We start from the raw sequence: 25,662 nt of genomic DNA on the forward strand, positions 1-25,662 counted from the left end.
AGTAGGTGTAGACATGTCAGTTACTCACTGAATCATTAACCTTCTTTACTTCTTGTCCCAGGGGGACAGTTCAGGTTCTGGTAGTTAGGTAAGAAAGGTTGCACTTTCATGGGCCCTATTCGCCTCCAGTTGTTGGAATATCTGGGAAGCAAAATGTTCACACTTGCGAACAGCCAGGCAGTTAAGTGAAGACGGTGAGTCTTGCTTCCCCCAGAACAAAAGTATTCCTCATCTGGTTTTTATAAGGAGGTTTAAGAGATGAAAGCAGGTAATATTTGGATGTTCTTTGGAGTTCTAAAGGAAGAAAGTAGGAAAGGCAGTGGAGTTGACAAGCGAACATCTGTGTGTTCTCTAGCTCATGGTTTCTGGAGATGGAAATGGTGTGAAATGCTAAGGAACTGCAGATAAGTTCACTCATCCATTAAAGGGTCATTTCAGAAAAGGTTGGCACCTGCTTGTGACGATAAAACCACAGCTTATTATTTTTCCAAAGCTCTGGAGTTCGCATTGCAGTAACAAGCGTTATCTTATCTAACCCTCACAAGCACTTGAAGAAGGAAGTTGGGTTATCTTGTCTGTGAGTTCACAGCAGTGAGTAAAGGGAGGATTCAACCCCAAGTTTCTGACACCTGATCTTGTGCTCTTTCTTTCCCCCCTGTCTGGCTTCCTAAACTACGTGACAACACATTTAGGACATTAAAGGACTTTGTCCTATCTCAACTAAGTGCCTACCAATTAATGATGTTCTTTTTAAAATAGTCCTCTCTGGAGGTGCTATTTTTTGATCAAAGGATTTTACATACAATTCTATGTCACTTTGAAGTTAGAAATGTAAGGAAGATGTCGTTGCTGATTCGGGGATATTTATTTATAGCCTCTTTGCAGAGGTGGGGTGGGTGGTGGGAAGACTGGACTTCAAGACCAGAGTGTTATGTCAACACCAGCACTATGTGTGTGTGACTTTAAGCAATTCTCTCAACTTGTCTGAGCCTCCGTTTCCTCCTCTCTGATGGTTTTGCACTGATAATATTTTTAGCGGTAACAATAATAATAGGTGAATAATTAAGCATATGCGAGGGACTGATCTAAATAGATTACATGTATTAACTTATTTCTTCTTCCCAACAAAGCTGTGAGGTTGAGGAATTGTTACCGGGTAAGGAATTTGAGACATAGAAGGGCTTTGTCACTTGCTCGAGGTAATGTAGTTAATAATTGGAGAAGTCAGGGTAAGCATGCTAGGTGAGTCTGGTTCTTTATAAGGTAATACTTCTCCATTACATATTAAACATGCAAAATGCCCCAGTTCATCAAGGATGATATTCTTGAATTATTCAATTTGAAGAGTACACCTTACAGAATGTGCTAATTTCATGTCACATGCTTTGGGCCCACGGTTTCATTTTATGTGGGAGCCTGGCTAATCAGAAAAGAACTTGTATTTTCCCAGTTTCGGTTCACATTCCCAGCTGTGGACCCTTGATGCGCACATCTTTTCTGACTCGGACCCTTCTTTTTTTTTTTTTTTTTTTCAACGTTTATTTATTTTTTGGGACAGAGAGAGACAGAGCATGAACGGGGGAGGGGCAGAGAGAGAGGGAGACACAGAATCGGAAACAGGCTCCAGGCTCTGAGCCATCAGCCCAGAGCCTGACGCGGGGCTCGAACTCACGGACCGTGAGATCGTGACCTGGCTGAAGTCGGACGCTTAACCGACTGCGCCACCCAGGCGCCCCTGACTCGGACCCTTCAAAACATAGCAACATAATTGTCGTCACCACACCGTTTGTGGTGTTTGTGATTGATTGGTAAGAATGGTGTTTTAATTTTTTCCCCTTGACTAAGTGCCATTTCTGATGTGGCTGCCATTAAAATAGAGCCGATTCAAATGTAGAAAAATAAGGTTTCTATAGAATGCAAGAAGAGAAGGAGTAATTTAATCTTGGTTCTTACATGGGTTTGAGTGATCAGTAGTGACAGCCGGGTGGGCATCATAGAACTCTGAGGTAAGGTGTTGGGGCCAGTTAGCCGGGCTAGAAAAGAGCTTCTTTTCTTATTTCTCACTCTTACACTGCATGGTTTTCAAATCTTAGGGTCACATAGGAGCACTTCCCTTGTACTGATATGGTGGACAGAAAATGTATTTAATACGGGCTCGAGGGCTCTGTCTTACCATCTGTTAGGGGACTTGTCAGTCCAGTCAGTGTACTTGTAAACATCTCTTTTTATAGTTGACAGTGGCTGTGCCATTGCTCTCTGATAAACATCATATTTTTTTTCCTGTGCATTTATTTCATTATTTGAAAGAGAGGTTACGATGTTACATATGATTTCAGCAATCAGAGTCCGTAGGTCGATATGCGTCAGGGTTTCATGCAGGATGACTAAGTCTGTGAGTAGGTGGTGAGAGGCCTCTCATTGGGTTCCGGTAATCGTCTGGGTCATGGAAATGTCATGGAACCAGGATAGTGCAGGAAATGGATGTGTAATCATGGTTGGCAAATAGAAATTGACCGGCGTTTCTCAAAAGTCGGGCCTGCTTGGTTGTTCTCCCCGTGTCAATGGGAAGAAGGTGGGATCTCCTTTCTCTGAGGTATCATGGTGACTCCATCTTGCTTTTCTGACCAACTTCTGTGGGCGCCATTGTTAACTTATCCTGCTCACATCAGCTCTGTCTCCATTTAGCATTTCAACCTGTCCTGCAGGATATGGCTCAGTTACGTCTACGTGGAGGTGCACGGAAGCCCTCGGAGCTCCTGTTCTGAGCTGATTGCAGTGGAGACAAAATATAAACTGGGTATTTACAACACAGGCTGTGTGCGACTAGAGGACACACACCTTGGCATTTTCGTTTGCTCAGCAAATGTTTGTTGAACATCTATGTGCCTGTAACTAATCTAGGGACTTCAATAAAGCGGTGAACCTGTGTGCCCATTTAAAAAACAGTCTCTCGGGGCAGCTGAGTGGCTCAGTCGGTGAAGCGTCTGACTCTTGATTTCAGCTCAGGTCATGATCTCAAGGTCATGAGATGGAGCCCCGTGTTGGGCTCTGTGTTGATATCGCGGAGCCTGCTTGGGATTCTTTTTCTCCCTCTCTGTCTCTCTGCCCCTCCCTCACTCATGCTCTCTCTCTCTCTCTCTCTCTCAAAATAAATAAACAAACATTTAAAAAAAAAAAACGAAAAAAACAGCCTCTCTTAAGTTCACAGTTAACTATGGTGAGAATTAAGTGCTTAAAGGGTATTAAAATCAGAATAAAAGGACAGAATTGCCACGGTGTCTGCTTATCCCATGGTTCTCTAAGTGAGTTACCAAATTGCCAAATGGAATGTGATTTCAGGGGATCCATACGTGATAAATCCAAGGAAGTGGCCATTTCACTCTGTTTAAATGGGTCATAGTGCCCACCTGCAGAGGAACCTTTTCTTCCGGGCTCTCATGGGGTTTCCTCCAAAAAGACTGCAATTTGGAGCTGGGATGAGGAAGAGAGCTTGAATGCTGGATGAATGAGTTGAAATACGCCCTTTGGAAGCTGTCACCTTGAGAACAATGTTTCTGAACAGTGAGAGAACTGGGAGCTTTCGAAGTAAGCCTGAAATCAATGCAAATGACATTCTAGTGGTTGTAGCCATTGGCTAGGAGAGCCTTACTATGTTTTAGTGTAATTAGGCAGGTGAGTAATAGAGGATTGGGGTTTACTAATCAGAAAGAAGAATAACTTTTCCAAGTAGCCAAAAGGATTTTGATCCCAGTATGCCAGTTGATCGCACACTTTCACGAGGGCTTTTTATGCACCAGGACCCCTCTGCCCAGGGACAAGAAGCCAGGTTGTGCTGGACCTAGCATTTGGACCCATATTTGAGTCTATACCCTGTGCTCTATTTCTCACTGCCTTTCTGTGAATTCTCACTAGGCCAGCCCAAGCTCCTCTCTGGAATATTTTTAAATCTGATTAAGATGGTCTTCGTGGAGGGGCACCTGGGTGGCCCAGCCAGTTAAGCGTCTGACTTCAACTCAGGTCATGATCTCATGGTTTGTGAGTTTGAGCCCCACATTGGGTTCTGTGCTGACAGCTCAGAGCCTGGAGCCTGCTTCAGATTCTGTGTCTCCCTCTCTCTTGAACCCTCCCCCCCAACTCAAAAATAAACATTAAAAAAAAAAAAAAAGAGATTGTCTTCATGGAGGAAAATCAACCCAGAAGGGTTAGGTAAACTTTCCAAAGGCATGCAGTCATAGAGCAAACCTCTGCATTTCTTTTTTGGTCTTTATTCAGCACTCTGCAAAGTTAGGGAGCAGTCTATAAGCCCATCCTCACTTCTGACACCAATGGTAAGTTTAGGGGTCACTAAGACCATACTAATGTTTCATAATTTTCCGGAAGGACCCATGGCACTCCCTGAGAGTTTATATGCCCATAATTTCATTTTTGTACAGTCGGTGGTTACAGATGAAAATCAGCCAAGGGAAGGGTATGTGGGGCACAGTCCAGCAAAGTTCCAAACACAGAGTCTCCAGCTGCCCTTTTTTGGCGGAGTCCTGGAGAGTATTGATTCTCTCAGCTCTGATGTGTGACAATGTGTTCAGAGTATTGGCAACCAGGGAAACTCACCTGAGCCTTGACGCCCAGAGGTTTTATTGGGACTTGGCCACAGAGACACAGTAGACTGCCCACGTGGCCAACTTCAGTCTCCAGTCCCTTGGTATAATGAGCTGACATCAGATGACCCAAAGCCCCCACCCTAAGTCACCTTGTTAGACTCTCCGGCATGGCCCAAGGCCCCCAGGTAAACAAAGACACTTTTATCAAGTGGACATTCTAAGAGCTTAGAACCCTCCAGGAGCTGAGGGCAGAGACTAGCCCTCTTTCTGGGCAAGTGAAATTCTTTACTGCACACTCTTAGAAGCAGAATAACCGTGAAAATGGTGAAAATGATGATGACAGCAATAATTGTGACACAAGGAAAGAAGGAGCTGCCATTATAGGAAGAGCCCCATGGGTCTTGCTTTGGATGGGTTTTCCCCCAGTAATTAATGGTTGTTGTTTTTTAAAAACACATGATGGAGGACATACAGGCTTTAAAGGACAGCGGACCTTTAAGTGGTTGGCATTCTCAGGGCGCCTGGGTGGTTCAATCGGTTGGGTGTCCGACTTCGGCTCAGGTCACGGTCTCGCAGTTCGTGGGTCCGAGCCCTGCGCCGGGCTCTGTGCTGAGAGCTCAGAGCCTGGAGCCTGCTTCAGATTCTGTGTCTCCCTCTCTCTCTGCCCCTCCCCCGCTCACGCTCTGTCTCTCTCTCTCAAAAATGAATAAATGTTAAAAAAAATTAAATGGTTGGCATTTTCGAATGTCTGATTGTGATTTTATGACCTTTTCTTTTTTCATTACATTCAGAATGAATGATCATGTTTGAAAAGCTGATCAACCCCGGTTATAAATAGTGCCACATTCTCTTCCTGTGTTTAGACTTATCTGGACGGAAGAAAGAACACGAATTAAAGGCAATTTGACACTTGGCTTTTGGACTTCTGTATCTTTAGCAAAGGGAGTCACAATTAAAAAACAAACCTCACAGTTTGTAAATTCAGTAAGATTTCATCTTAACAAGATTTAGGTGTTTGTAGCAAATAATATTCTCCCTCATTGCTAATGGGACCCTCGATCAAGTTAGCTTTCCTAGTGATTATAAAGTAAGAGATTATAATTGTGCTGGATTTCCTCCACTGATTATTGACTGTGGTGGGATTATTTATGTGGCCTTTAGTTGACATTTCTGAGTAGCAAGTGTACAGGTTCTAAGAGGCCTGTTAGTAAATGAAGGAAGAATTAAAGGCCAGTACGGTTGAATACGGTGAGGGCCAACGAACTGTTCTGCCGTGTACAAATAAAGGTGAGGATTTGGGTACAAAATAATTAGTCCAAGAGCAGTGGTCCGAGTCTCTAAAATAGATTAACGGGGCTGCTTTCACCAGCACATCAAATTAATCTCTAAAGGCAGATAGTCAAGAAAATAAATGGACAAGATAGTGTCAGGTGGTTTTAAGTTAAAGGAAGGGAAAAAAAGACAAACAACCAGGATGCAGTTAAGACCTTCAGGAATTTATGTTGGCAGGAGTGATTATAACAACAGCAGGCCCTAACCCTTACCCGTAACAGATTCACAAACCTCTTTTCATATCACGAAAAACAGGATCAGTTCTGGTGTGCACTGTGAGCAAATGAACCTCTCTAAAGATAAGCAATGTTCTCGGGGCGCCTCGGGGGCTCAGTCGGTTGAGCGTTCGACTTCGGCTCAGGTCATGATCTTGCGGCTTGTGAGTTCGAGCCCCGCGTCGCGCTCTGTGCTGACATCTCAGGGCCTGGAGCTGCTTCCAATTCTGCGTCTCCCTCCCTCTCTGCCCCTAACCCACTCGCATTCTGTCTCTTTCTCCAAAATAAGTAAACATTAAAAAAAAAAATTAAAAAAAAGATAAGCAACGTTCTCCCCACCCAAAGCTGTTTGTCAGTGCTCACTCACTGCCTGCCTGTCTGGCCTCCTGTGGGACCTGGATATGCAAGCCGATAAAAATTCACAGGGTGATTTTTAAATGCTTAGCTGGTTGTCTGGGTGAGGACATTTTGCCATTTGGGACGATTCTCAGGTGTTGCCGTCGCTTTTTTTTTTTTTTTAAATTTTTTTTTTTCAACGTTTATTTATTTTTGGGACAGAGAGAGAGCATGAACGGGGGAGGGGCAGAGAGAGAGGGAGACACAGAATCCGAAACAGGCTCCAGGCTCCGAGCCATCAGCCCAGAGCCTGACGCGGGGCTCGAACTCACAGACCGTGAGATCGTGACCTGGCTGAAGTTGGACGCTTAACCGACTGCGCCACCCAGGCGCCCCATTGCCGTCGCTTTTAAAAGAGGCAAGTACTACCCTTCCGTTGCCCTCACCTATGGCAAGCTCGGTGGATTTGGAAATTCTTCTTCCCTCTCCCTGATCACACTTTGCCTGATCCCCATGTCCTCTGCTGGATGTCGGACTTTTGGGAAGGAGTGTCAGGTAGCTCCGTAAAACTTGTGTAGGTTGACTGGGCTCTGCCGTCACTGGGCAGTGAGACTCAGGATCTGGAGCGGATGCCCCCCCCCCCCCCCCGTGAACGTGCGTGTTCAAGGGAGGGACCGGTGCATCGACTGGGGTGACAGAGAGCGGGCGGTACCCGGGGGAGTCACTGACCCACGCAGATCCCAACTTTCAGAGTCTTCACCTGCTGTTTCTCTCTTCACTCCGCCCTGGACTCGTGTCGGGGGCGGGTGATGTTTTTTGGGAAAGCAGGTTGAGCACCCGGAGTTCGGCTGGGCGTCCTCTCTGGGAGCTTGAATGATCCACACAATTACGGGGATTGGTGACAGCACTCACTGAGCAGCAGTGTTAGGCGTATCTTCCAAAAATCCTTTTGTGGGGAAGCCCTTCTAATTAGAGGGCTACCGCATGGTATCCATTTGTCTTTGTAAATGACTCGAAACGCTTGAAAGAATGACAGAAGTGTAGTTCAGTTATGCACGAAGCGGTGATTTGCAGCGATGCTGTGGTTTCTCCTTTTCCGACTTTCTGATGGGCCCGTCTTGGACCGAGCGGCACAGGATCATCAATGAGCGTCACAGATGAATCGCTGGGTGACGAGGGAAAGGTCCCAGACGCCTGGCCATGGTGATAATTACAGAATGGGTGTCCACCTGCCGCCTCTGGCACAGACCGGAGCTGGCAGGAGGGGGTGGAAGCTAAAAGCCACAGGGCCCAGGAGGGACGGGGGGGACGCGAGAGCTCCGAGCAGAGCGTGGCACTGGGATGCCGTGCCCCATGACAGCGCCGCACGGCAGACACTCCAGGGGGAGGAGGGACCTTCTGCTTTCACAGCTGCTGCCAGGCCAGACCCACAGAAACATGCTTTGGCTGTTTGCTTTCTTACAAGTCTCTCATGAATCAGGTGGCTGCGTGTTATATAAAGTCGGGTTTACCGGGTCACTGGAAGTGTTGCTTTTCTTTCTATTGCTTCTTTGATCTTTCGTGTGTGCACACAAGCATGCTAGGCTCCACCCTTCTCCAAATGCTTCTCACCTTCCCCAGCTCCCCCAGGTTGTGTAGATTTCCAGCGCCTAAAGGAGAACCTTTAGAATCTTCCTCCATAGCAGCTGGGGCCAGTCGATACTTTCTACAGTCCCCACCTCACACACACACACACACACACACGTAATTAGTGCACAAAGATTCCAGTGTCTCCTCTCTCTGCTCCTTCACTTGACGGCCACGGTTGTGTGATTAAGTTATTTCGTGCATGTATTCCTTTACTTTGTAAACCTTCGCCAGACACCTCCCGTGTATTGAACACCGTGCCAGGAAAACAGAGGGATAGGGCTCCTGCGACTAAGTAGGAGTCACAAATCTGCACGTAGATGGTCTTGCATGCTTTGTAACTGCGTAAGTCATGTTTTGCAGATTTTCTGCAGCTTGCTTATTTGCCCAACGGTAGATTTCTGAGATTTGCCCGTGTTGACACAGAAGGCTCTGGTTCATTCATTTTTGCTGCTGTGGAGCGTCCCTGTGTATTACTGTAACGTATGCATTCTTCTGGTGATACTCACGTAGGCTGTGTCCAGTTTTTTATTGTTATGAATAATGACGCATAAAATAACTCTGGATCTGTTGACTCATGTACACAGTGTGTCCAAAGAATATGCCAAGAAATGGAATTGCATGGAAATATGTGCGCCAGCTTGCATGCCCACCAGCAGGATTTGAGAATTCTCTTTTAACCTCATCACCCCCATGCCCGGCGTTGCCAAACTGTACAATTTTTGCCAATCTGATGATATCTCTTTGTTTTAACACACCTTGTCCTGACTGCTAGCTAGTGAGGTTGAACACATTTTTCTTGGCATGTGCTCGTGTTTCCATCTTTGGGAATTTCTGTTTCAAATCCTTTGTCCACCTTCCTTTGACTTGTGTTTTTCTTGTTGATTTTGAAGAGTTATTTATATATTGTGGATGGCCATCCTCTGACCTTTATGTAGGTTGCAAATATATTTCACAAACTGTGGCCCTTATTCTGCTTGTGTTGTCTTTTGTGTACAGAAGCTTTACCTTTTAGTTGAAATCAGATTTATCAATGACATCCTTCGTGGCTTGTGCTTTTTAAAGATTTGTGCCTAAGAAATCTTGTGCTACTCTAGTGTCTGAAAGATAGTCTTCCTATATTTTGTTCTAAAACTTTTCTCTTTTACTTTTTACCCCTAGGTATTCAAACCATCTTGAATTTGTTTTGGTGCACGGTGTGAAATAGGGATCTAATTTTACATTTGCCATGTTGTCCCAGTACCATTTAGTGAGCAGTCAGTCTGTCCTTACCCCGATGGATATGTAATCAGCTTGTATATCAAATTTTTCTAATACATGGGACTGACTTCTGGCTCTTTGTCTATCACTGCACACTGTGACATTTGTGTTACAATCAGTTCATAGCAAGGGCCTGGCGACCCCATAATTTTCTTATTCAAACTGTCTTAACTATTCTTGAATATTGATATTTTTCTCAGAATTTCATTAAGCTTATAGATTAATTTGGAGGCAAATGTAAGATCTATATGGTGGTTTGTTCAGGACACAATAATGGAAACTGTGAATTCCTCAGGGTGAGGGACAGGTTTGAGGAAGGGATAGGTAACAGTATGTTTACTTTTGGTCATTTTGAGATGGATGTGCCCATGTGATGTCCCTGTGGTGACATCTGGGGGCCACAGGAAATGCAGGCCTGGATCTCAGGGATAAAGGCAGAGAGGAGATCTGAGAATATGAGGGAAATGGTTGGCCAAGAGATCATGCCTTGAGGAGGCTGGGACCCAAGCTTTGGAGAATACCAGCGTCCCATCTGCAGGTCACGGGGTAGAAGTAGGTGGCCAGCAAAGGGGAGTGAGGGGAGAAAGTCAAAGACTTGCTAAGACAATGTGGAGGAGAGTGGGCAAGCCCCTGAAGAAAAGGAAAGGAAAGAAGAGAAAAGAAGAGCAAAGGAAAGGAAAGGAAAGGAAAAGAAAAGAGAAAAGAAGAGAAAAGGGAAAGGAAAGAAGAGAAAAGAGCAAAGGAAAGGAAAGGAAAAGAGAAGAGAAGAGAAAAGAAGAGAAAAGGGAAAGGAAAGGAAAGAAAAGGAAAAGAAGAGAAAAGAGAAAAGAAGAGAAAAGGAAAGGAAAAGAAAAGAGAAGAGAAAAAGGAGGATCTTATCACTCCACACTCACTAGAATGGCTAAAAACTGAAAAGACTGAGAACACGAGGTGTTAGCGAGGCTGTGAAACAAATAGAACTCTCGTACTCCTGCCGGCAGGAGTGTGAAATGGTACAACCACTTTCAAAAACTGTTTGGGTGTTCCTAAAAAGTTAAATGTGCATTATACACCTCTGCCATGGTACTGCTAACATTTACCCAAAGGAAACAAAAAAATATGACCCCACAAATACTTGTACGTGTATATTCGTAGTAGCTTTACTCACCATGGTCAAAGACTTGAAACAAACCAGAATACCCATCAGCAGGTGAATGGACGAACACATTGTGTTACATCCATACAATGGAGTACTAGTCAACAATATAAAAGACTGAACGACTGATACACACAACACTATGAGTGAATCAGAAACATTATGTTGAGTGAAACAAGCCAGGCAAAAAGGGTACATAATTAATATTCCAGTTACATAAAATGCAAACTGTAGATAGAAAATAGGGCTTGGGCGGAGGGGGGATGAGCTATAGAGGGAGATGAGAAATTTTAGAGTAATGGCAGTGATCTGTTATCTATCTATCTATCTATCTATCTATATCTATTTATTTAATGTTTATTTTGAGAGGGAGAGCACTAGAGTGAGTGGGGGAGGGGCAAAGAGAGTTGGAGAGAGAATCTCAAGCAGGCTCCATGCTGTCAGCACAGAGCCCAACACAGGGCTCGAACCCATGAGCTGTGAAATCATGACCTGAGCCCAACTCAAGAGTCAGATGCTTAAATGACTGAGCCACCTAGGCGCCCTGATCTGACCTTTAAATAGGTATAATTTTATAGTATTGTGACTTGTAAGACAGATATATATTTGGTCATTCAGATGACCAAAATATATTGCTTATTTACAGTTCCTGACTCAGCTCCCCAAACCCTCAGAATTTCCCGAGCCATAAAGCAATGGGGACATCTTCTGCTATAATACTTGGTTGGGCTCTTGTCCTCAGTTCCTGAAAAGCATCAGAGCCACAAAGGTGAAATGGGTGTCTTGTTATTTATAACAAGCCCCTTTCTACCATAACTGGGTTTATGTGGATGAGGAGATTTTTGTAAAGCACCTAAGGATGGGGGCTGGTTGCCGGAGGAACCAACCATGCCCGTGAGGCTGGAACTTTCAGTTCTACTCCCTGGTTTCCGGGATGGAAGAGAGGCTGGAGGTTGAACCAATGGCCAGTGCATTTATCATTCATGCCTAGTGATGAAGCCTGCGTAAAAACTTTGCAAGGACAGGGTTTGGAGATGCTTCCCTGTGCTACTGTGCTGGGCTCCAGGCTCCACGAGGACAGAAGTGCCGTTGCTCATGACCTTACCCTATGGGTTTCTTTACCTGGCTGTTGATGCGTATCCTATAATATATTGGTAATCTAGTGAGTAAATGGGTTTTCCTGAGTTCTGTGAACAGTTCTAGCACATTAATCAAATCCAAGGAAGGGGTCATGGGAACCCGATTTATAGCCAGTTTGTCAGAAGCACAGGTAACAACCTGGACTTGGGATTGGCATCTGAAGTGGCATCTGTGGGACTGAAACTTTTATCACCAGGTAGATAGTGTCACAGTTGAGTTGAGTTCTTGGACACCCTGCTGGTGTCAGAATTGCTTGTTGATGTGGGGAAGTCTTCACATGCATGTGCACACACACACACACACACACACACACACACACACACACATTGGAAGTGGGTCCAAGAACTCTTTCACATTTATTGTTCATAAGTTATTTCTCAATAAAGTTGATAACCAAAAGCAAGCAGAAAGGAGGGAAGGAAGGAAGGAAGGAAGGAAGGAGAGAGAAAGAAAAAGAAAAGGAAAGAAAGAGTGAGAGAGGAAAGAGAAAGAAAGAAAGAGAAAAAGAAAGAAAGAAAATAAGGAAGGAAGGAAGAGAGTAAAGAAGGAAGGAAGGAAAGAAGTTGTCCTTAGCATTGTCAAACGAAGAGACCTTGGTCAGGGCATATGGCCGTGAGGAGCGCTGGCCGGACAGAGTCTGGATTTCAGTGGGCAGAAAGGTCAACACTCTAGCTTCCCTCTCTTCTCCCTTTTCTCCTTCTCTCTTTCTCCCCCTTTAGCTCCCTCCTCCTCCTCTTTTTGTTCCTTTCTAATTTATAAGTTAGCTATGAGAGAAGGCAGCTATTTAGGGCTTTTGAGCTATTTATGTGCTGGGAAGAGGCTATGATCAGAAGGGAGGGAAGGTTCATGGTCTGGGGGAACCAGAGCTTACCTGGGAAACACAGTCCTTTACATACCTGGTCAGCCCTTCCCCCATATGTAAAAATTAAAAGATTGCTGTGTCTATCACACACACACTTCAAGTCATTTTAGTTTAGTTTGGAATTAGACTAAAATTACCTATGCTGGTTGCTTAATAAAAAAAGATCCCCCCCCAACCCCCACCGCCGCCCCACCCTGGGCACCGTGGTACAGAGTGAGGGAATTGTACCACCTGTTCCCAGGAGCTGAGTCCAGGTTTCTTATGGCTTTATTTAAATGTAGGGTTTGAATCCTGGTCTGACCACTCAGTAGCTGTGTGACCTGGGGAAAGCCTCTCCACCTCTCTGAGCCTATGTCATCAGACGCTTATAATGATAAAGTGAGACGGTACATGAAACTGCCCAGAGTGCTTGTCACATAAAAGGTGCCCAGTAAGGATGAGTTGTGTCTGAACCCCAGCCAGGCCTTCAGTGCCCGGGAGAGCCTGGCACTATGCTAAACGAAGTAAGAGGTGCACACTGTGGGAAAGAGTCGTCCCCAGGTGAGTTCGTGACTAAGGAGGTGAATGCAGAGCATTCTCAGATACAAAAATGGTGCCCAGGACTGAGGTGGGGGGAGGGGCCCAGGGTCACTTAGAAAGGTGTTTATTAAGAGACAAAACTTTCCATTGTTTTAAGGGAGGAGAGTTAGGTGGAGGGAGGGTAAGGATTGTGCCTGCAGCGGGACAGAGGCCCTGTTCAAAGATCCAGAGGAGTTAGGAGAGGGAGGAGCTCAAGGAGGGTGGGAGGCGGCGTGTTTGCTGCTGCTGTGTGTGTGTGTGTGTGTGTGCGCGCGCGCGTGTGAGTACGTGCCTCTCTGAGTGTGTGTGTGCCCGAGTGTTCATGTGCCTCTCTGAGTGTGTGCCTGAGTGCGTGCGTGTGCACAGTCAAGGGCAGGAGTCCCCGAGGCAGGTGCTGTGGGAACCGGGACCCCGGACCAGGCGGGATGAGGGAGGCCAGCGTGGATTTTGTCACAGCACTTGCGGCCTTGCTGCCTGCGGTCCAAGCGCCTTCCCGTTTCACCTCTGTTCATTCATCAAATCCTTAAATACTTCCACCAACCTTGAGGGGGCATTTTATTATCGTCGCTCTCAGTTTGCCGTGAGGAAAACTGAGCCACAGAGAAAATAGTTAACCCTGCAGTGGTGCACAAGGATTTGAACCCAGCCCCCGCCCCCCCCCCCCCCCCGTTACAGAGTCCCCCTCTTAACCACGTGGCCACCCTGCTTCCTGCTGTGTGTGCAGAGGGCAACTCTCTCTCTGTAGGAAGGGACCCATCTGAGATCTTTTTAGTATTTGTTTCAAAGGACCCTCCTGTGTCTGTAATCCAAGATCTTTGTTTCTCTTCTCTTTCCTTGCTCCTTGCGTCACCACGGCATTCACGGCCCTGGGGACACAGGGCCCCAGCCTCTTGTTAAAGGCCAGTATGTGACGCAGTTCGTCCAGCTGCAGTTCAGGGCCTGGCCCTCAGCAGCCCACAGGAGCCCTGCCGCTGGGGGACGCTCTCAGGTCGAAGACTCAGGATGTCAGGGAGCATTTTGAAGAGCGTTTGGACCAAAGCTGCTGAGGTAGCCTAAAAAACAGATGCCACTTGTCTCGAATGATGGGTCAGGGCAATGTCTGTTTGCCTTTTAAAACTTCTGGCGGTTAGCTGAAATCCTGTTTCCCACGTGAGAAAACCAGAATGACCAGGTCTTAAAAACTGGTAGAGAGGTGTTTGGCTAATGAACGGTGTTCCTTTAAGGAGTGAGGGGGAGGGAGAGGAGAAGGACGGAGAGGAAGCCGGGCCATGGCTCCAGAGCACTGATTCTGGATTCTAGATTCCTTGTATTGACACAGGGCTTCTCATCTTTCAAAGTGTCTTGGAATTATGACCTTCTTTCAGCCTGTCGTCCACTGGGAGAGGCAAGAGCGGTCCCAGGCCTGGACTGGGCAAGGGCAGCGTGCACTGACCATCTGCCCTCCAGGAGACCCTGCGTGCACACTTAGCGATGTCTCACATTGACAGAACCTATTTCCATGTCTGCTTGCCTCGCTGGCCTGGGGGCCCCTGTCAGGCAGAGCCTCTCCGTTTCTCTGCGCCCCAGCACGGAGGGTAGAGTCTGGCACGTGGTGGGGACTTGGTGCCTCTGTATTGAGCTCAGTTGGCTTCAAGAGACCTGGGTTCAAATATTTTCTTTGTGAGCTTGGACAAGTCCTGAGAATGAACTAGAACATCCAATTTCCCCATCTATAAAATGGAAATGATAAAACTTACTACGTTAGATTCAACATAGTAAAATGGCAATAGGCTACACAGAGAAGGCCTCCAATAACTGTTCATTCCCTTCCTTTTCTTTAGATTGAGCCCAGCCCATAGCAGACCTAGTGCAGAACCCACATCCACCAGGGACTTTCTGTCCATCCTTTTAGCGGGGGATGAAAAGGTCAAAAAGGAGTCAGGAATGCCCTTTTTTGAGTGTCACAAAAGAGCACGTCCTTTGTGGTTAGAGAATCGTTTTCTTGTGGAAATATTGCATCTGGGGAACCACTTTGTTCATCCTTTTTATCGGCATGTTCTGCCGGCATCCGATCGGCATCCTTTTTATCTGCATGTGTACAAGTCGTATGGTAAGAGGCCTGCTCGAAGTTAGCCTTCTTCTTTATAAATGCACACAGAACATTCACCACCACAGACTCATCCTGGGCCATAAAGCAGGTCTCAAATTTTAAGAGATTCAAGTTATACGAAGTACATTCTTTAAATAATATAATGAAATTAGAAATTGGTAGCAGAAAGTTGTCTGAAAAATCCCCAGATATTTGGAAACTAAATGATACATTTCTAAATAACTCCTGGGCCAAAGGAGGAATCACATATGAAATTAGAAACTATTTTGAAATGAAGGAAGTGAAAACCAATTATATCAAAAACCTGTGAGATGCAGCCAAAGCAGTGCTTAGTGGTGAGCATAGGATACGAAATGTCTGTATTAGGGAAGCTTTCCAATAAATGACTTTAGAGTTTACCTTAGGAACTAGGAAGCGAAGAGCAAATTCAACTCAAAATAAGGTGAAGAAAGGAAATAATGAAGATGAAAGCAGAAATCAGTGAAATATAAGCCAGAAAATCAATAAAGAAAATCAGTGAAGCAAAAGCTTATTCTCGGAAAAGAGCAATACAATTGATAATCTTCTAGTCTAAGTGGAAATAAAGATAGGAGACAAATTACCAATATCAAGAATGAGAGAGGTGACATCACTCTAGAGTCCACAGATGTTATGCACCTCATGCCAATAAATTCAGCAACTTACATGAAATAGACAAATGTCTGTAAAGACATAACCCACCAATACATACAAAGCAAAGCAAAAAAACCAAAAAACTCCAGACCCAGGTGGCTTCACAGGGGAATTTTCATCAGACATTTATGGAAGAAATTATACCAACTCTGTAAAAACTCTTTCCAAAACTTGAAAAGGAAGAATACTTCTCAACTCATTATACAGGGCAAGCAGTAATCTGCTACTAAAACCAAAGACATAATAGGAAATGTAGGCAAGTATTCCACACGAGCATAGCTGCAAAATTTCTAAAGAAAATTTTGTCAAATTGAATTCAACATTATATGTCTATATCTATATCTATATCTATATATCTATATCTATATCTATATCTATATCTAGACACACACACACACACATCAAAAATCAATCAGGGTAAGTCACCATGTTAAGAAACTAGGAGGAAAAAGCCCTTTCTGTAATTATGTCAACTGATGCAGAAAAAGCATTTGGCAAAATCCAATCTCTATTCCTGGTTAAAAAAAAAAAAAACAACTCTCAGCAAACTAGGAATACAAGGGAAATTCATAAACTCTATAAAGAACATCTGCAAAAGGTAAAAGTCTACAAAAAGCTGCTGTAACTAACAAGTGAGTTCAACAAGCTTGTGGGATATGAGGTAAATATATGAAAATCTACGGCTGGTAACAATTGGAAATTGAAACAAAACTATACCCCTTATAAAAATACCAACAATATTAAACACTTAGAAATATATCTGACAAAAGATGTGCAGTATCTGTACACAGAGAACTATAAAATGTTGCTGAGAACATTCACTGTTGATGTTCACAAATTGATTTATAGATTGAATGCAGTCTCAACCAAAACCCCAGCACGAGTTTTGTTTTGGTTTTGGTTTTGGTTTTTTTTGGTAGAAATTTACAAGTTGATTCTAAAATTCCTAAGGAAATTTAAAAGACCTAGAATAGTCAAAACAATTTTATTTTAAAAGATCATCAAAGGTGGCAGACTAACATTACCTGATTTTAGAACTTATAAACCTATCCTTAGAAGACAGTGCGGTATTGGCATAAACAAACAAAACAAAAAACTCCCAACTGACTTCACAGGGGAATTTTGATCAGACATTTACGGAAGAAATTATGCCAAATCTGTACTAACTCTTTTCGAAACTTGAAAAGGAAGGAATACTTCCCCACCTCATTCTATGAGGTAAGCAATACTCTGCTACTAAAACCAGACAGAGACATAATAAAACAAACAAATAGATCAGCAATTCAGCCATTCCAGTCTTAGGTATTTACCCAAAAGAAATGGAAGTATATTCCATACAAAGACTTTTATATGAATGTTTTAAGCAACTTTGTTTATAATAGCCCCATACTAAAAACAACCCAAATTCCCATCAACCGCTGAATGGATAGATAAACCGTGGTATTCCTATACAACAAAATGCTACCCAGTGCTTAAAAAAATAAAGAAGGAAATGAGTTATTAATAAATCCAACAGTGTGGCTGAATCTCAAAATAATTATGTTGAATGAAAGAAACCAAAAAAGTAGAAGACTAAAAAGTACATAGTGTCATGGTTCCTTTTGTATAAAACTCTAGAAAATGCAAATTAATCTAATAGTGACAGCGTATTCCCTGGGAATGAGAGGAACAGGGGGAGGAGAGAGGGATTGCAAAGGAGCATAAGGAAACTTGTGGAGGAATTGAATGTGTCCATTATGTTGACTGCACAGATGGTGGACTTGTGCTGGTTGTCTGCAGTTTATGGCCTGCCAGTTATACCTTAATAAAGCTGTTTATCCAAAGAAAGTCATTGTGAACCTTTTAGTGGCAGGAGTTTCCGTCCGCAGCCATTCTCCTGAAACTTCTCCCAGCCAGAACACAATGGTCCCTTTCTTGCCAACCCTGGCTTTGAATCTGTCTTGACTTTCTTAACCTCTCATTGGCACTTGGCTTGATTGAATGTCTCTTCTTTCTAGAAAAGTGTTCTTTTCTTGACTGCTGAGCAGCATATTCTTGGGTTTTCCCGCCCTCTCATTGGTTTCTCCTTCTCAGTCTCCTTTGCTGGCCCCAAAACTTCCCCGAGAACTCACTTGTTAGGGGGCCTCTGGCCTTGGTCTTCAGCCGCCTTTTATTGTTTACGCTTTCCTCTACGTTTATCTCATCAAGCTTTGTGATTCAAAGTGTTGTCACCTGTGATGTCCAACAGAATTTTCTGAGATGACAAATATTCTATAGGCCCAATGACCAGTATGGTGGCCGCTGGCCACATCTGGCTACTGACTATTTGAAATGGGACCATAGTGTGAATAAGGAACAGAATTTTAAGTTGTGTTTATTTCCATTCATTTACATTTAAATAGCTACACTATATCATTTCTATTATAGAATATAGAAATATAGGTTGCATATAAATATACTATAAATATCTATATTTATATTATTTATATTTATACCACTTGTATATGTGGTTGGGGGCTACTGCAGCAATCAACTTTAGTCTAGATCATTGTGTTTATAAACTGTGGGAGGTAACCCATGAGCTGGTCTTGACCTTTATTTTTTTTCAAAATAAAGTATCAAGGGGCATCACATATAGTAAGAGTTCTATTTTTTTCAAGACACTTTTATTTTGGTCCTGTGTCTCTGGGGACGAGGTTCCTCTAAATATGTGTGTGGATCACATGTGGTTTTGTAGGGGGGGGTGTTTTTTTAGTTGCAAGCCACCGATTTAAATGCTAGTGATGCTTGTTGCTTATGTCGTCAGCCGGGAGCTGAGACACCAAGTCATGTTTATCTGTCTTCCTAAGATCCCCCTCACGTATGTAAGGGGCACCGCAGGCCTGTAAACCTGCTTTTTTCCCCCCTCCAGTTATCCCTGGTGCATGATGGCACCACCTATCTTCCAGTTGATGAGGGTCGGAGACCTTCATCCCCCTTTTCCCTGTCTCCTTCCTGTTTTACTGGGGCCCCACATTCAGTCTAGCAAGGTCTTTTGGCTCTGCTTCTGGAATGGATCCACTTAATTTCCGTTTCGATTTCCATAAACTTTAAGGCCCTGGCATCCCTAGCCTGGATCTCTGTAACAGGTCCAAACTGGCCTCTCTTTCATTCTTTTTTTTTTTTAATGTTTTAAATGTTTATTTATATCTGAAGGAGAGAGAGACAGAGCATGAATGGGGAGGGGCAGAGAGAGAGGGAGACTCAGAATCTGAAGCAGGCTCCAGGCTCCGAGCTGTCAGCACAGAGCCCGATGCAGGGCTTGAACTCACAAACCATGAGATCATGACCTGAGCCGCAGTCGGATGCCCAACTGACTGAGCCACCCAGGCGCCCCGTCTTGCATTCTTATCTTTATAAAATCCACTCTCCACGTGGCAGTCAAAGGGATCTTTTAAAAACCGAAATCAGATGATGTTGCTTCCCTACTTGAAAGTCTCCAGTGGCTTTCCATTGCATCAAGAATATTCTCTCAACACCTTACACGGCCAGTAAGGCCCTGGCAAGCTGACCCTAGCACCCCACTCATCTTGGCCTTTCCATACCAGGAACACCCACTCCCTTGCTTGTTTCTCTGCAGGGCCTTTGCACATGTGTGATGACCCAGGCCCCCAGACTTCCCCTGAGCTGGCCTCTCTATTAATTTAGATCTCACATCAGATATCATTTCCTCAATGGGCAGCCTTTCTCTGACTAAATTAGTGTCCCCAACCCAAGTCTGAGTGATCTGTTTCGGAAGTAAATGAGATATATTGTTACTTACGCAGAGAATTTTTCAGTAATATGAACAAGAGACATCGAAGTATTTTTGATTACAGATTCTTGAATCTTCTTTGAGAATTATCTGTAATCAGTAAAATCCTTCAGTTCAGGTTTCTGTATGGAGAATAAATATTGGTCTTGCTGTTTTTTTTAACTTAGCTGAGCACCTCATTATGCAAATTTAACGAACATTTAAAAAATATGTATAATACGGTCTATTAAGTTACAGGCGTAAATTACACTAGTATAAAATTTCAGAGATTTGTTGATGTTAATATATTATAAATACAAGTTATTTGTTGAAATTTTTAATCAGTAAGATTACTGCACATCAGGATAGATTTTTTGAGAAAATTTGAATTTGATTTAAATTACCAAATTGCTTTTGTCTTGAAGAAGAAAGGTCGGTAGCTTAGGGTATATTATTCCTTATGATATTTAATCTTTATTTTTATAATGAACTTTATGAAAAATATGTTATAGAAATAGTGTAGGATAAATGATAGGATTTGTAATTCTGACCTTGGCAATAAAAGAAAAAGAAAAAGGAAATCTACACTGAAATGTTAAAGTTCATACAGCAGTCATTTGAGTAACACTTTCCAAAAACAATGAAACTGAAACTGTGTGTTTCACATTACACTGTCTAAACCACATAGCAGGGGGCGAAATAGATGTGCACTTAATTAACAAAATGAAAATTGAAAATAAGTGTGAAAACTTGGCATTATTTTTTTAAATTTTTTAAAATGTTTTTATTTATTTTTGAGACAGAGAGAGACAGAGCATGAGCAGGGGAGGGGCAGAGAGAGAGGGAGACACAGAATCCGAAGCAGGCTCCAGGCTCTGAGCTGTCAGCACAGAGCCTGACGCAGGGCTTGAACTCACGGACTGTGAGATCATGATCTGAGTTGAAGTCGGACGCTTAACCGACTGAGCCACCCAGGCGCCCCCAAAACTCGGCATTATTTTAGAAAACTCTTTAGATTAGATACAATAGTGCTCGCAAAGTTAAAATAGGGCCTCATTTTACTTCTTATGTGTTCCATTCTGCCCAAGGTCAGAAGTGGCAGGGATGAAAATGTTTTTATCCTTTGACCCCTTTCTGGGTAGCTCTCCAAAGAGAATGATCTTAATTGCAGATTCATGCACCGAGATGTTAGTTGTGGCTTTGTTTATAATTCTGGAAAGTCAGGGACCAACCAAACATCCAGTGATGGAGAAATTAAGCGGAGTGTAGAATATCCATATAATAAAGGATCATATAACCACTGAAGTTAATTGTTAGGAAGACTAATGTTGTGGGAGAAAGCTGACATAATGACGTAATGCTAAATTGAATAAAAGGACATATTTATACGGTGTGATCTCAATTAGGTAAAACACAGTTTTCATAGGAGAAAATATATTAGTGGTTCATTCTGAGGAGTAATTGTTGCCGGCTTATATTTTCTAAGTTGTTTAGGAAAATCATATAACTTTATAATAGCAAAAACATTACCAAAAAAAAAAAAAAAAGAAATTTGGTGGCTAACAAAATCCTAAATGTTTAAGCTTATTGTGTTTTAGAGCTGGAGAGTGGTTGCGGAGATCATTTGGCCTGGGAGGCCGTGACTAAGCGTTGTGGTTGGTAGGAGAATTTAAGAGTGGTTCCTCACAAGGCCAAGTGGAGAGGAAGATTTCTCAGTGGTTTTTCTCTTGGTAAATTCCCAACGTACTCGGTTCTGTCATTCACTGACTGCTACTTGCTGGTCAGAAAGTTTGGCTGTCCGCTTCTTCTGTGACAAATATAAAATGGAAAGACAAGGTAATTATTACCTAATAAATGGGATTTTTGGAGTAGCCAAAAATTTTAAGTCAACAATGAAAGATTCCTGAAGGCCTCAAGTGGGAACTGTTCTACATTGTTCTTCGATCTTTGGGTGTCCGTCTATGAATAGGATGTGAAATCATTTTAGTTGGTCTCCCTCTGCATTACCTTTTAAATGAAATTAGAATAGAATAGAAAAGGGGCGCCTGGGTGGCTCGGTCAGTTAAGCGTCCGACTTTGGCTCAGGTCACGATCTCACGGTATGTGAGTTCGAGCCCCGTGTGATCTCACGGTATGTGAGTTCGAGCCCTGCGTGATCTCACAGTATGTGAGTTCGAGCCCCGTGTCGAGCCCTGTGCCAACAGTTTGCAGCCTGGGGCCTGCTTGGGGTTCTGTGTCTCCCTCTGTCTCTGCCCCTCCCCTGCTCACACTTTCTCTCTCTCTCTCTCTCTCTCTCTCTCTCTCTCAAAATAACAAGTAAACATTAAAAAAATGTTTAAAAAAAAGAATAGAAAATATAGAGTGTATTATGTGCATTAAGTATTTGTTCTTTAGATTTTTATTTCAGGTATGTGTCTGTATGTACTGGATTGTAAATATAAAATGTGTGTGGCTTTCAAAGAAAACTGATCTGTAGTCAAAAAAGTCAAAAGACTCTTCTTTCTGAGATGTAGATCAGTGGTTCTCAGTGTGGAACCAGCAGCAGGTTACCTGGGAGCCTGTCAGAGATGCACATCCTCACCCCCCCCCCCCACCCAGAACTACTGAGTCAGAAATTCTTGGGCCCAGCACTCTGTGGTTTAATAAGTCCCCTGGTGATTCTGATGAGGACTTACATTCGAGAACCGCTGTTCAAGCCTTGCTGTTCCGGGGGTGGTCCAGAGACGGACACTGGCATCAGCTGGCAGCCGGTGAGAGATACAGACTTTCAGACCCCAACCTGGGCCTACTGAGTCAGAACCCACAAGCTCTCTGGGTGATTCGTATGCTCATAGTAAAGGTTTATTCAAGGTTGAGAAAGCTGATCTAAACCACATGTGCCTTTGGAGGCCAAATCAATAATGTCGGTGACTGAGAGCAGCCTGTGTTTTTCTCCCCCAAAGAGAGCAGTGGCGAGAAGGCATCACGATGTGAGGTTTAATTATGCTTCATTGGTTTAAAAATGTCCGGTAGCAGGGGCGCCTGGGTGGCACAGTCGGTTAAGCGTCCGACTTCAGCCAGGTCATGATCTCACGGTCCGTGAGTTCGAGCCCCGCGTCGGGCTCTGGGCTGACGGCTCAGAGCCTGGAGCCTGTTTCCGATTCTGTGTCTCCCTCTCTCTCTGCCCCTCCCCCGTTCATGCTCTGTCTCTCTCTGTCCCAAAAATAAATAAACGTTGAAAAAAAAAATGTCCTGTAGCGAACCAGCGAGGGTTAACCCATCCAACCAGACTCATCACCTACAAGTTAACTGCAGTTGACCTCACTGACTTCAAGCAGATTTGAACCCCACATTTTGGTAGAGCAAGCCTGCCAGATTAACTTCTTCTGCTCTCTTTTAGGAATTTATCCAGGAGCTGCTCTGTCGGATAAGAGGCATGAGAAAACTGAGTCCTCCGCAGAAGAAGACTGTATAATTCTAGCACAGGGTGGACCGTCCCAGAGACGAAGAAGGGGTCCTGGGATTTGGGCTTCATGAAGACATTTATTAAAGACTAGTTGCCCTGATGAGAACCTTTTTTTGGGGGAGGGGGTGTCTATTAGACATTTATTCAAGAGTGTTCCTTTTTTGTTTTAAAAGGTTTTGCTAGTGTAATATTTTAATAGCAAGGATATCACGACTCTGGTTTCAGCCCAACCAGGGGTATCAAACCAGGCAGACATGGAAGAATGGGCTGGGCCAGGCACCGTTTTCTTTGAGAAATCAGAGGTTTAGGACCTAACTATACAGGGATGATGGTTTTCTTACAGCTAGTTTGGTAATACTTTTTCCTAAGTTGTACAACTGTCTCAGATGTCGAATTTCTTGTATATATCTCCACACGACTAAGTTAAAATGTAGATGTGAGTTTTATTTCACACCGATGGAATAAACTTGTGGTTTTCCTTTCACTGGAGGTCACAGTACCTGTGTGTTCAAGAGGTCACGAGACACTCTTCGCGTGACCTGCTGCTGACCTTCAACATTCACTTTATGCACCAAAGTGAACGAAGTCAGTGTATCCGTTATTTTCATGAGCTACGCCACAAAAAGTCGAGTTGGTCAAGGGCTTAATTCATGGACTTTATATTATTTCATTATTTGGGATGCTTCGCCAGGTCACGTCCTTATTGCCTCGTTTGTGGTCTTTTAAAGTTTTATGAACCCTTAATTTCAAGAACTATTCAGATGTCTAGAGAAATGCCCATGCTGAGTGGTGTTTTGCAGTGGGAAAAAGAAGCACCGTGTAGCAATTAATTCTCTGCTTTCAACCAAATACTGTGTATTATTCTCTCCCCACGAAAGCAGGTCGTAAGGAAAGTTAGCAAATTAGGTATCGTCCTCCCTAGAAGTAGATCTGGTCCCTTCCGTCCCTGGACAGCATTAGACCAGAGCAGGCGAACCGAGTGTTGAACACCGCAGAGGTGAGAAAACTTCACCTTCTCTCAAGAGAGTTGATCCAGGGGCATTTGCTCGTGTGGAAGGGGGGTGGAGATTGTGTTTTGGTTGTCTTGTTGGCATGTGGTGAGGATTCCGGCTCCGGGCCCTAATCATGCACCCCGGTCTCCTTGCTTGGAGCTAGGCGTGGGGCACCAGCCCTGCCCCTCTCTGTTATATATCAGCTCCCTGGAGAAGGGTCAACATTCAGATGGATGTGGGCTGGGTAAAAGGTCAGAGTAGAAACTCTTCCTTCCCCCCAGGAGGCCTCCACCGCCTCCCCACAGAAACCCCACTTACCGTAAGATGTCTCTAGGTGGCCCTGTCCGAGGACAAGGGTTAAACATTTTCTATCAAGGGTGCTCTGAACATATTTTATTTTTTAAAAGAACTATGTCTGTGAATTTTATGTATACTGGCAAGCTTTCGAAAATGTATTTAATTTTGTAATGTTTACCAACGATTTATTTACAAGCTATTTACTCAAATAAATGGAGCTGCTTACAACTCTGCGTGCACATCTCATTGCAAAACCTGTTAAAGTGATCGCTTGACTCTGTGAGGTGTTCTGCGGACCGGGGTTACCAAGCACTTCCATCGGGCTTTTCGTTTGCAAGGTGTTTTCGGGCATCTGATCCTGGCTCTCCCCTGATGGAAGCAGAGTTGCTGGAAAACACTCCTGGGCCGGGAAGGAAACCGATGGACTCTGTGTATTTGGTCCTGCCTGGACTCCATGCCAACCCTCTCTCAGGCTATGTGCTTTGCATTTAACTAAAATTCCCTTTTCTCCATCTGATAGAAAGTCTCAAGAAAATTAGAAATCAATCAGATATTCCAATTATTGTTAGAATGCCGTGGACCCTATAAATGGAAAAATACCGAATTTGCAGGGTTTCCTTTAGGCCAGCCTGAGTGATGGGCTGGCTGGCTTAGATCTCCTCCTAAGTATGTCCAGAGCTTCTAGTATTTACCCCATCACAGAGTGTACCCACGGTATTATGACTGTCTAGTCACCTCTTTGTCTCTTCTGTTAGACTCTAGGATCCTTGAGATTGGGACTGAGTCTTAGAAATCAAGCACCCGCTCCTGAACTTGGCCCATCAAAGAGATCAATACGTGTTTGCTCACTGAATACATATGATACAAGATTTTTCAAGAAAACTCAACTGTTTCTCTCCTGGCTGGGAGAGTGGTTCTTAGGCCTGAATGTGCATTTGGATCACCTGGGAAGCTTTAAAAAGTTCTGACCAATTTCATCAGAATTTGAAGGAGCAGACCTTACGCGTTTTTTTTTTTCCCCCCCAAACTCCTAGCTTGAGCACCAGCTGGCCCATTGGATCATTCTTGTGTAGACGAGCTTGACCTTACTGAGCTCAGCCAGCCATGTTTATGCTGTCACAGCAGAAACTATTTCTCATTCTGTCTTCTGCTGGAGAGGAATTACAGCCCAGCACTAAGGGGAATGACTCCAAAGTATCCAGCTTCTTGTTCAGTACTCACCCGAGCATTGAGAAATCTGTTTATTTATCACTGTGCTAAGCACTTACATGCCTTATCTCAGTCCTGATATTTAGCTTTTTTTATTAAAAAACTTTTAATATTTATTTATTTTTGAGAGAGAGAGAGAGAGAGA

The 25,662-nt window shown here is 43.8% G+C and overlaps 1 protein-coding gene across 1 annotated transcript in view; it reads left to right on the plus strand.

The window, feature by feature from the left end:
* Positions 1-24,536, plus strand: part of PPP1R14C (protein phosphatase 1 regulatory inhibitor subunit 14C) — an 88,339-nt gene extending 63,803 nt beyond the window's left edge. The window contains exon 4 of the mRNA XM_030316584.1: positions 22,954-24,536. Coding sequence (XP_030172444.1) covers positions 22,954-23,028 — 75 coding nt within the window. The 3' untranslated portion in view covers positions 23,029-24,536. The remainder of the gene's footprint in view (positions 1-22,953) is intronic.
* Positions 24,537-25,662: the final 1,126 nt, after the last annotated feature.

The sequence above is a fragment of the Lynx canadensis genome, chromosome B2 (genome assembly GCF_007474595.2).
Source record: "Lynx canadensis isolate LIC74 chromosome B2, mLynCan4.pri.v2, whole genome shotgun sequence".
NCBI lineage: Eukaryota > Metazoa > Chordata > Mammalia > Carnivora > Felidae > Lynx > Lynx canadensis.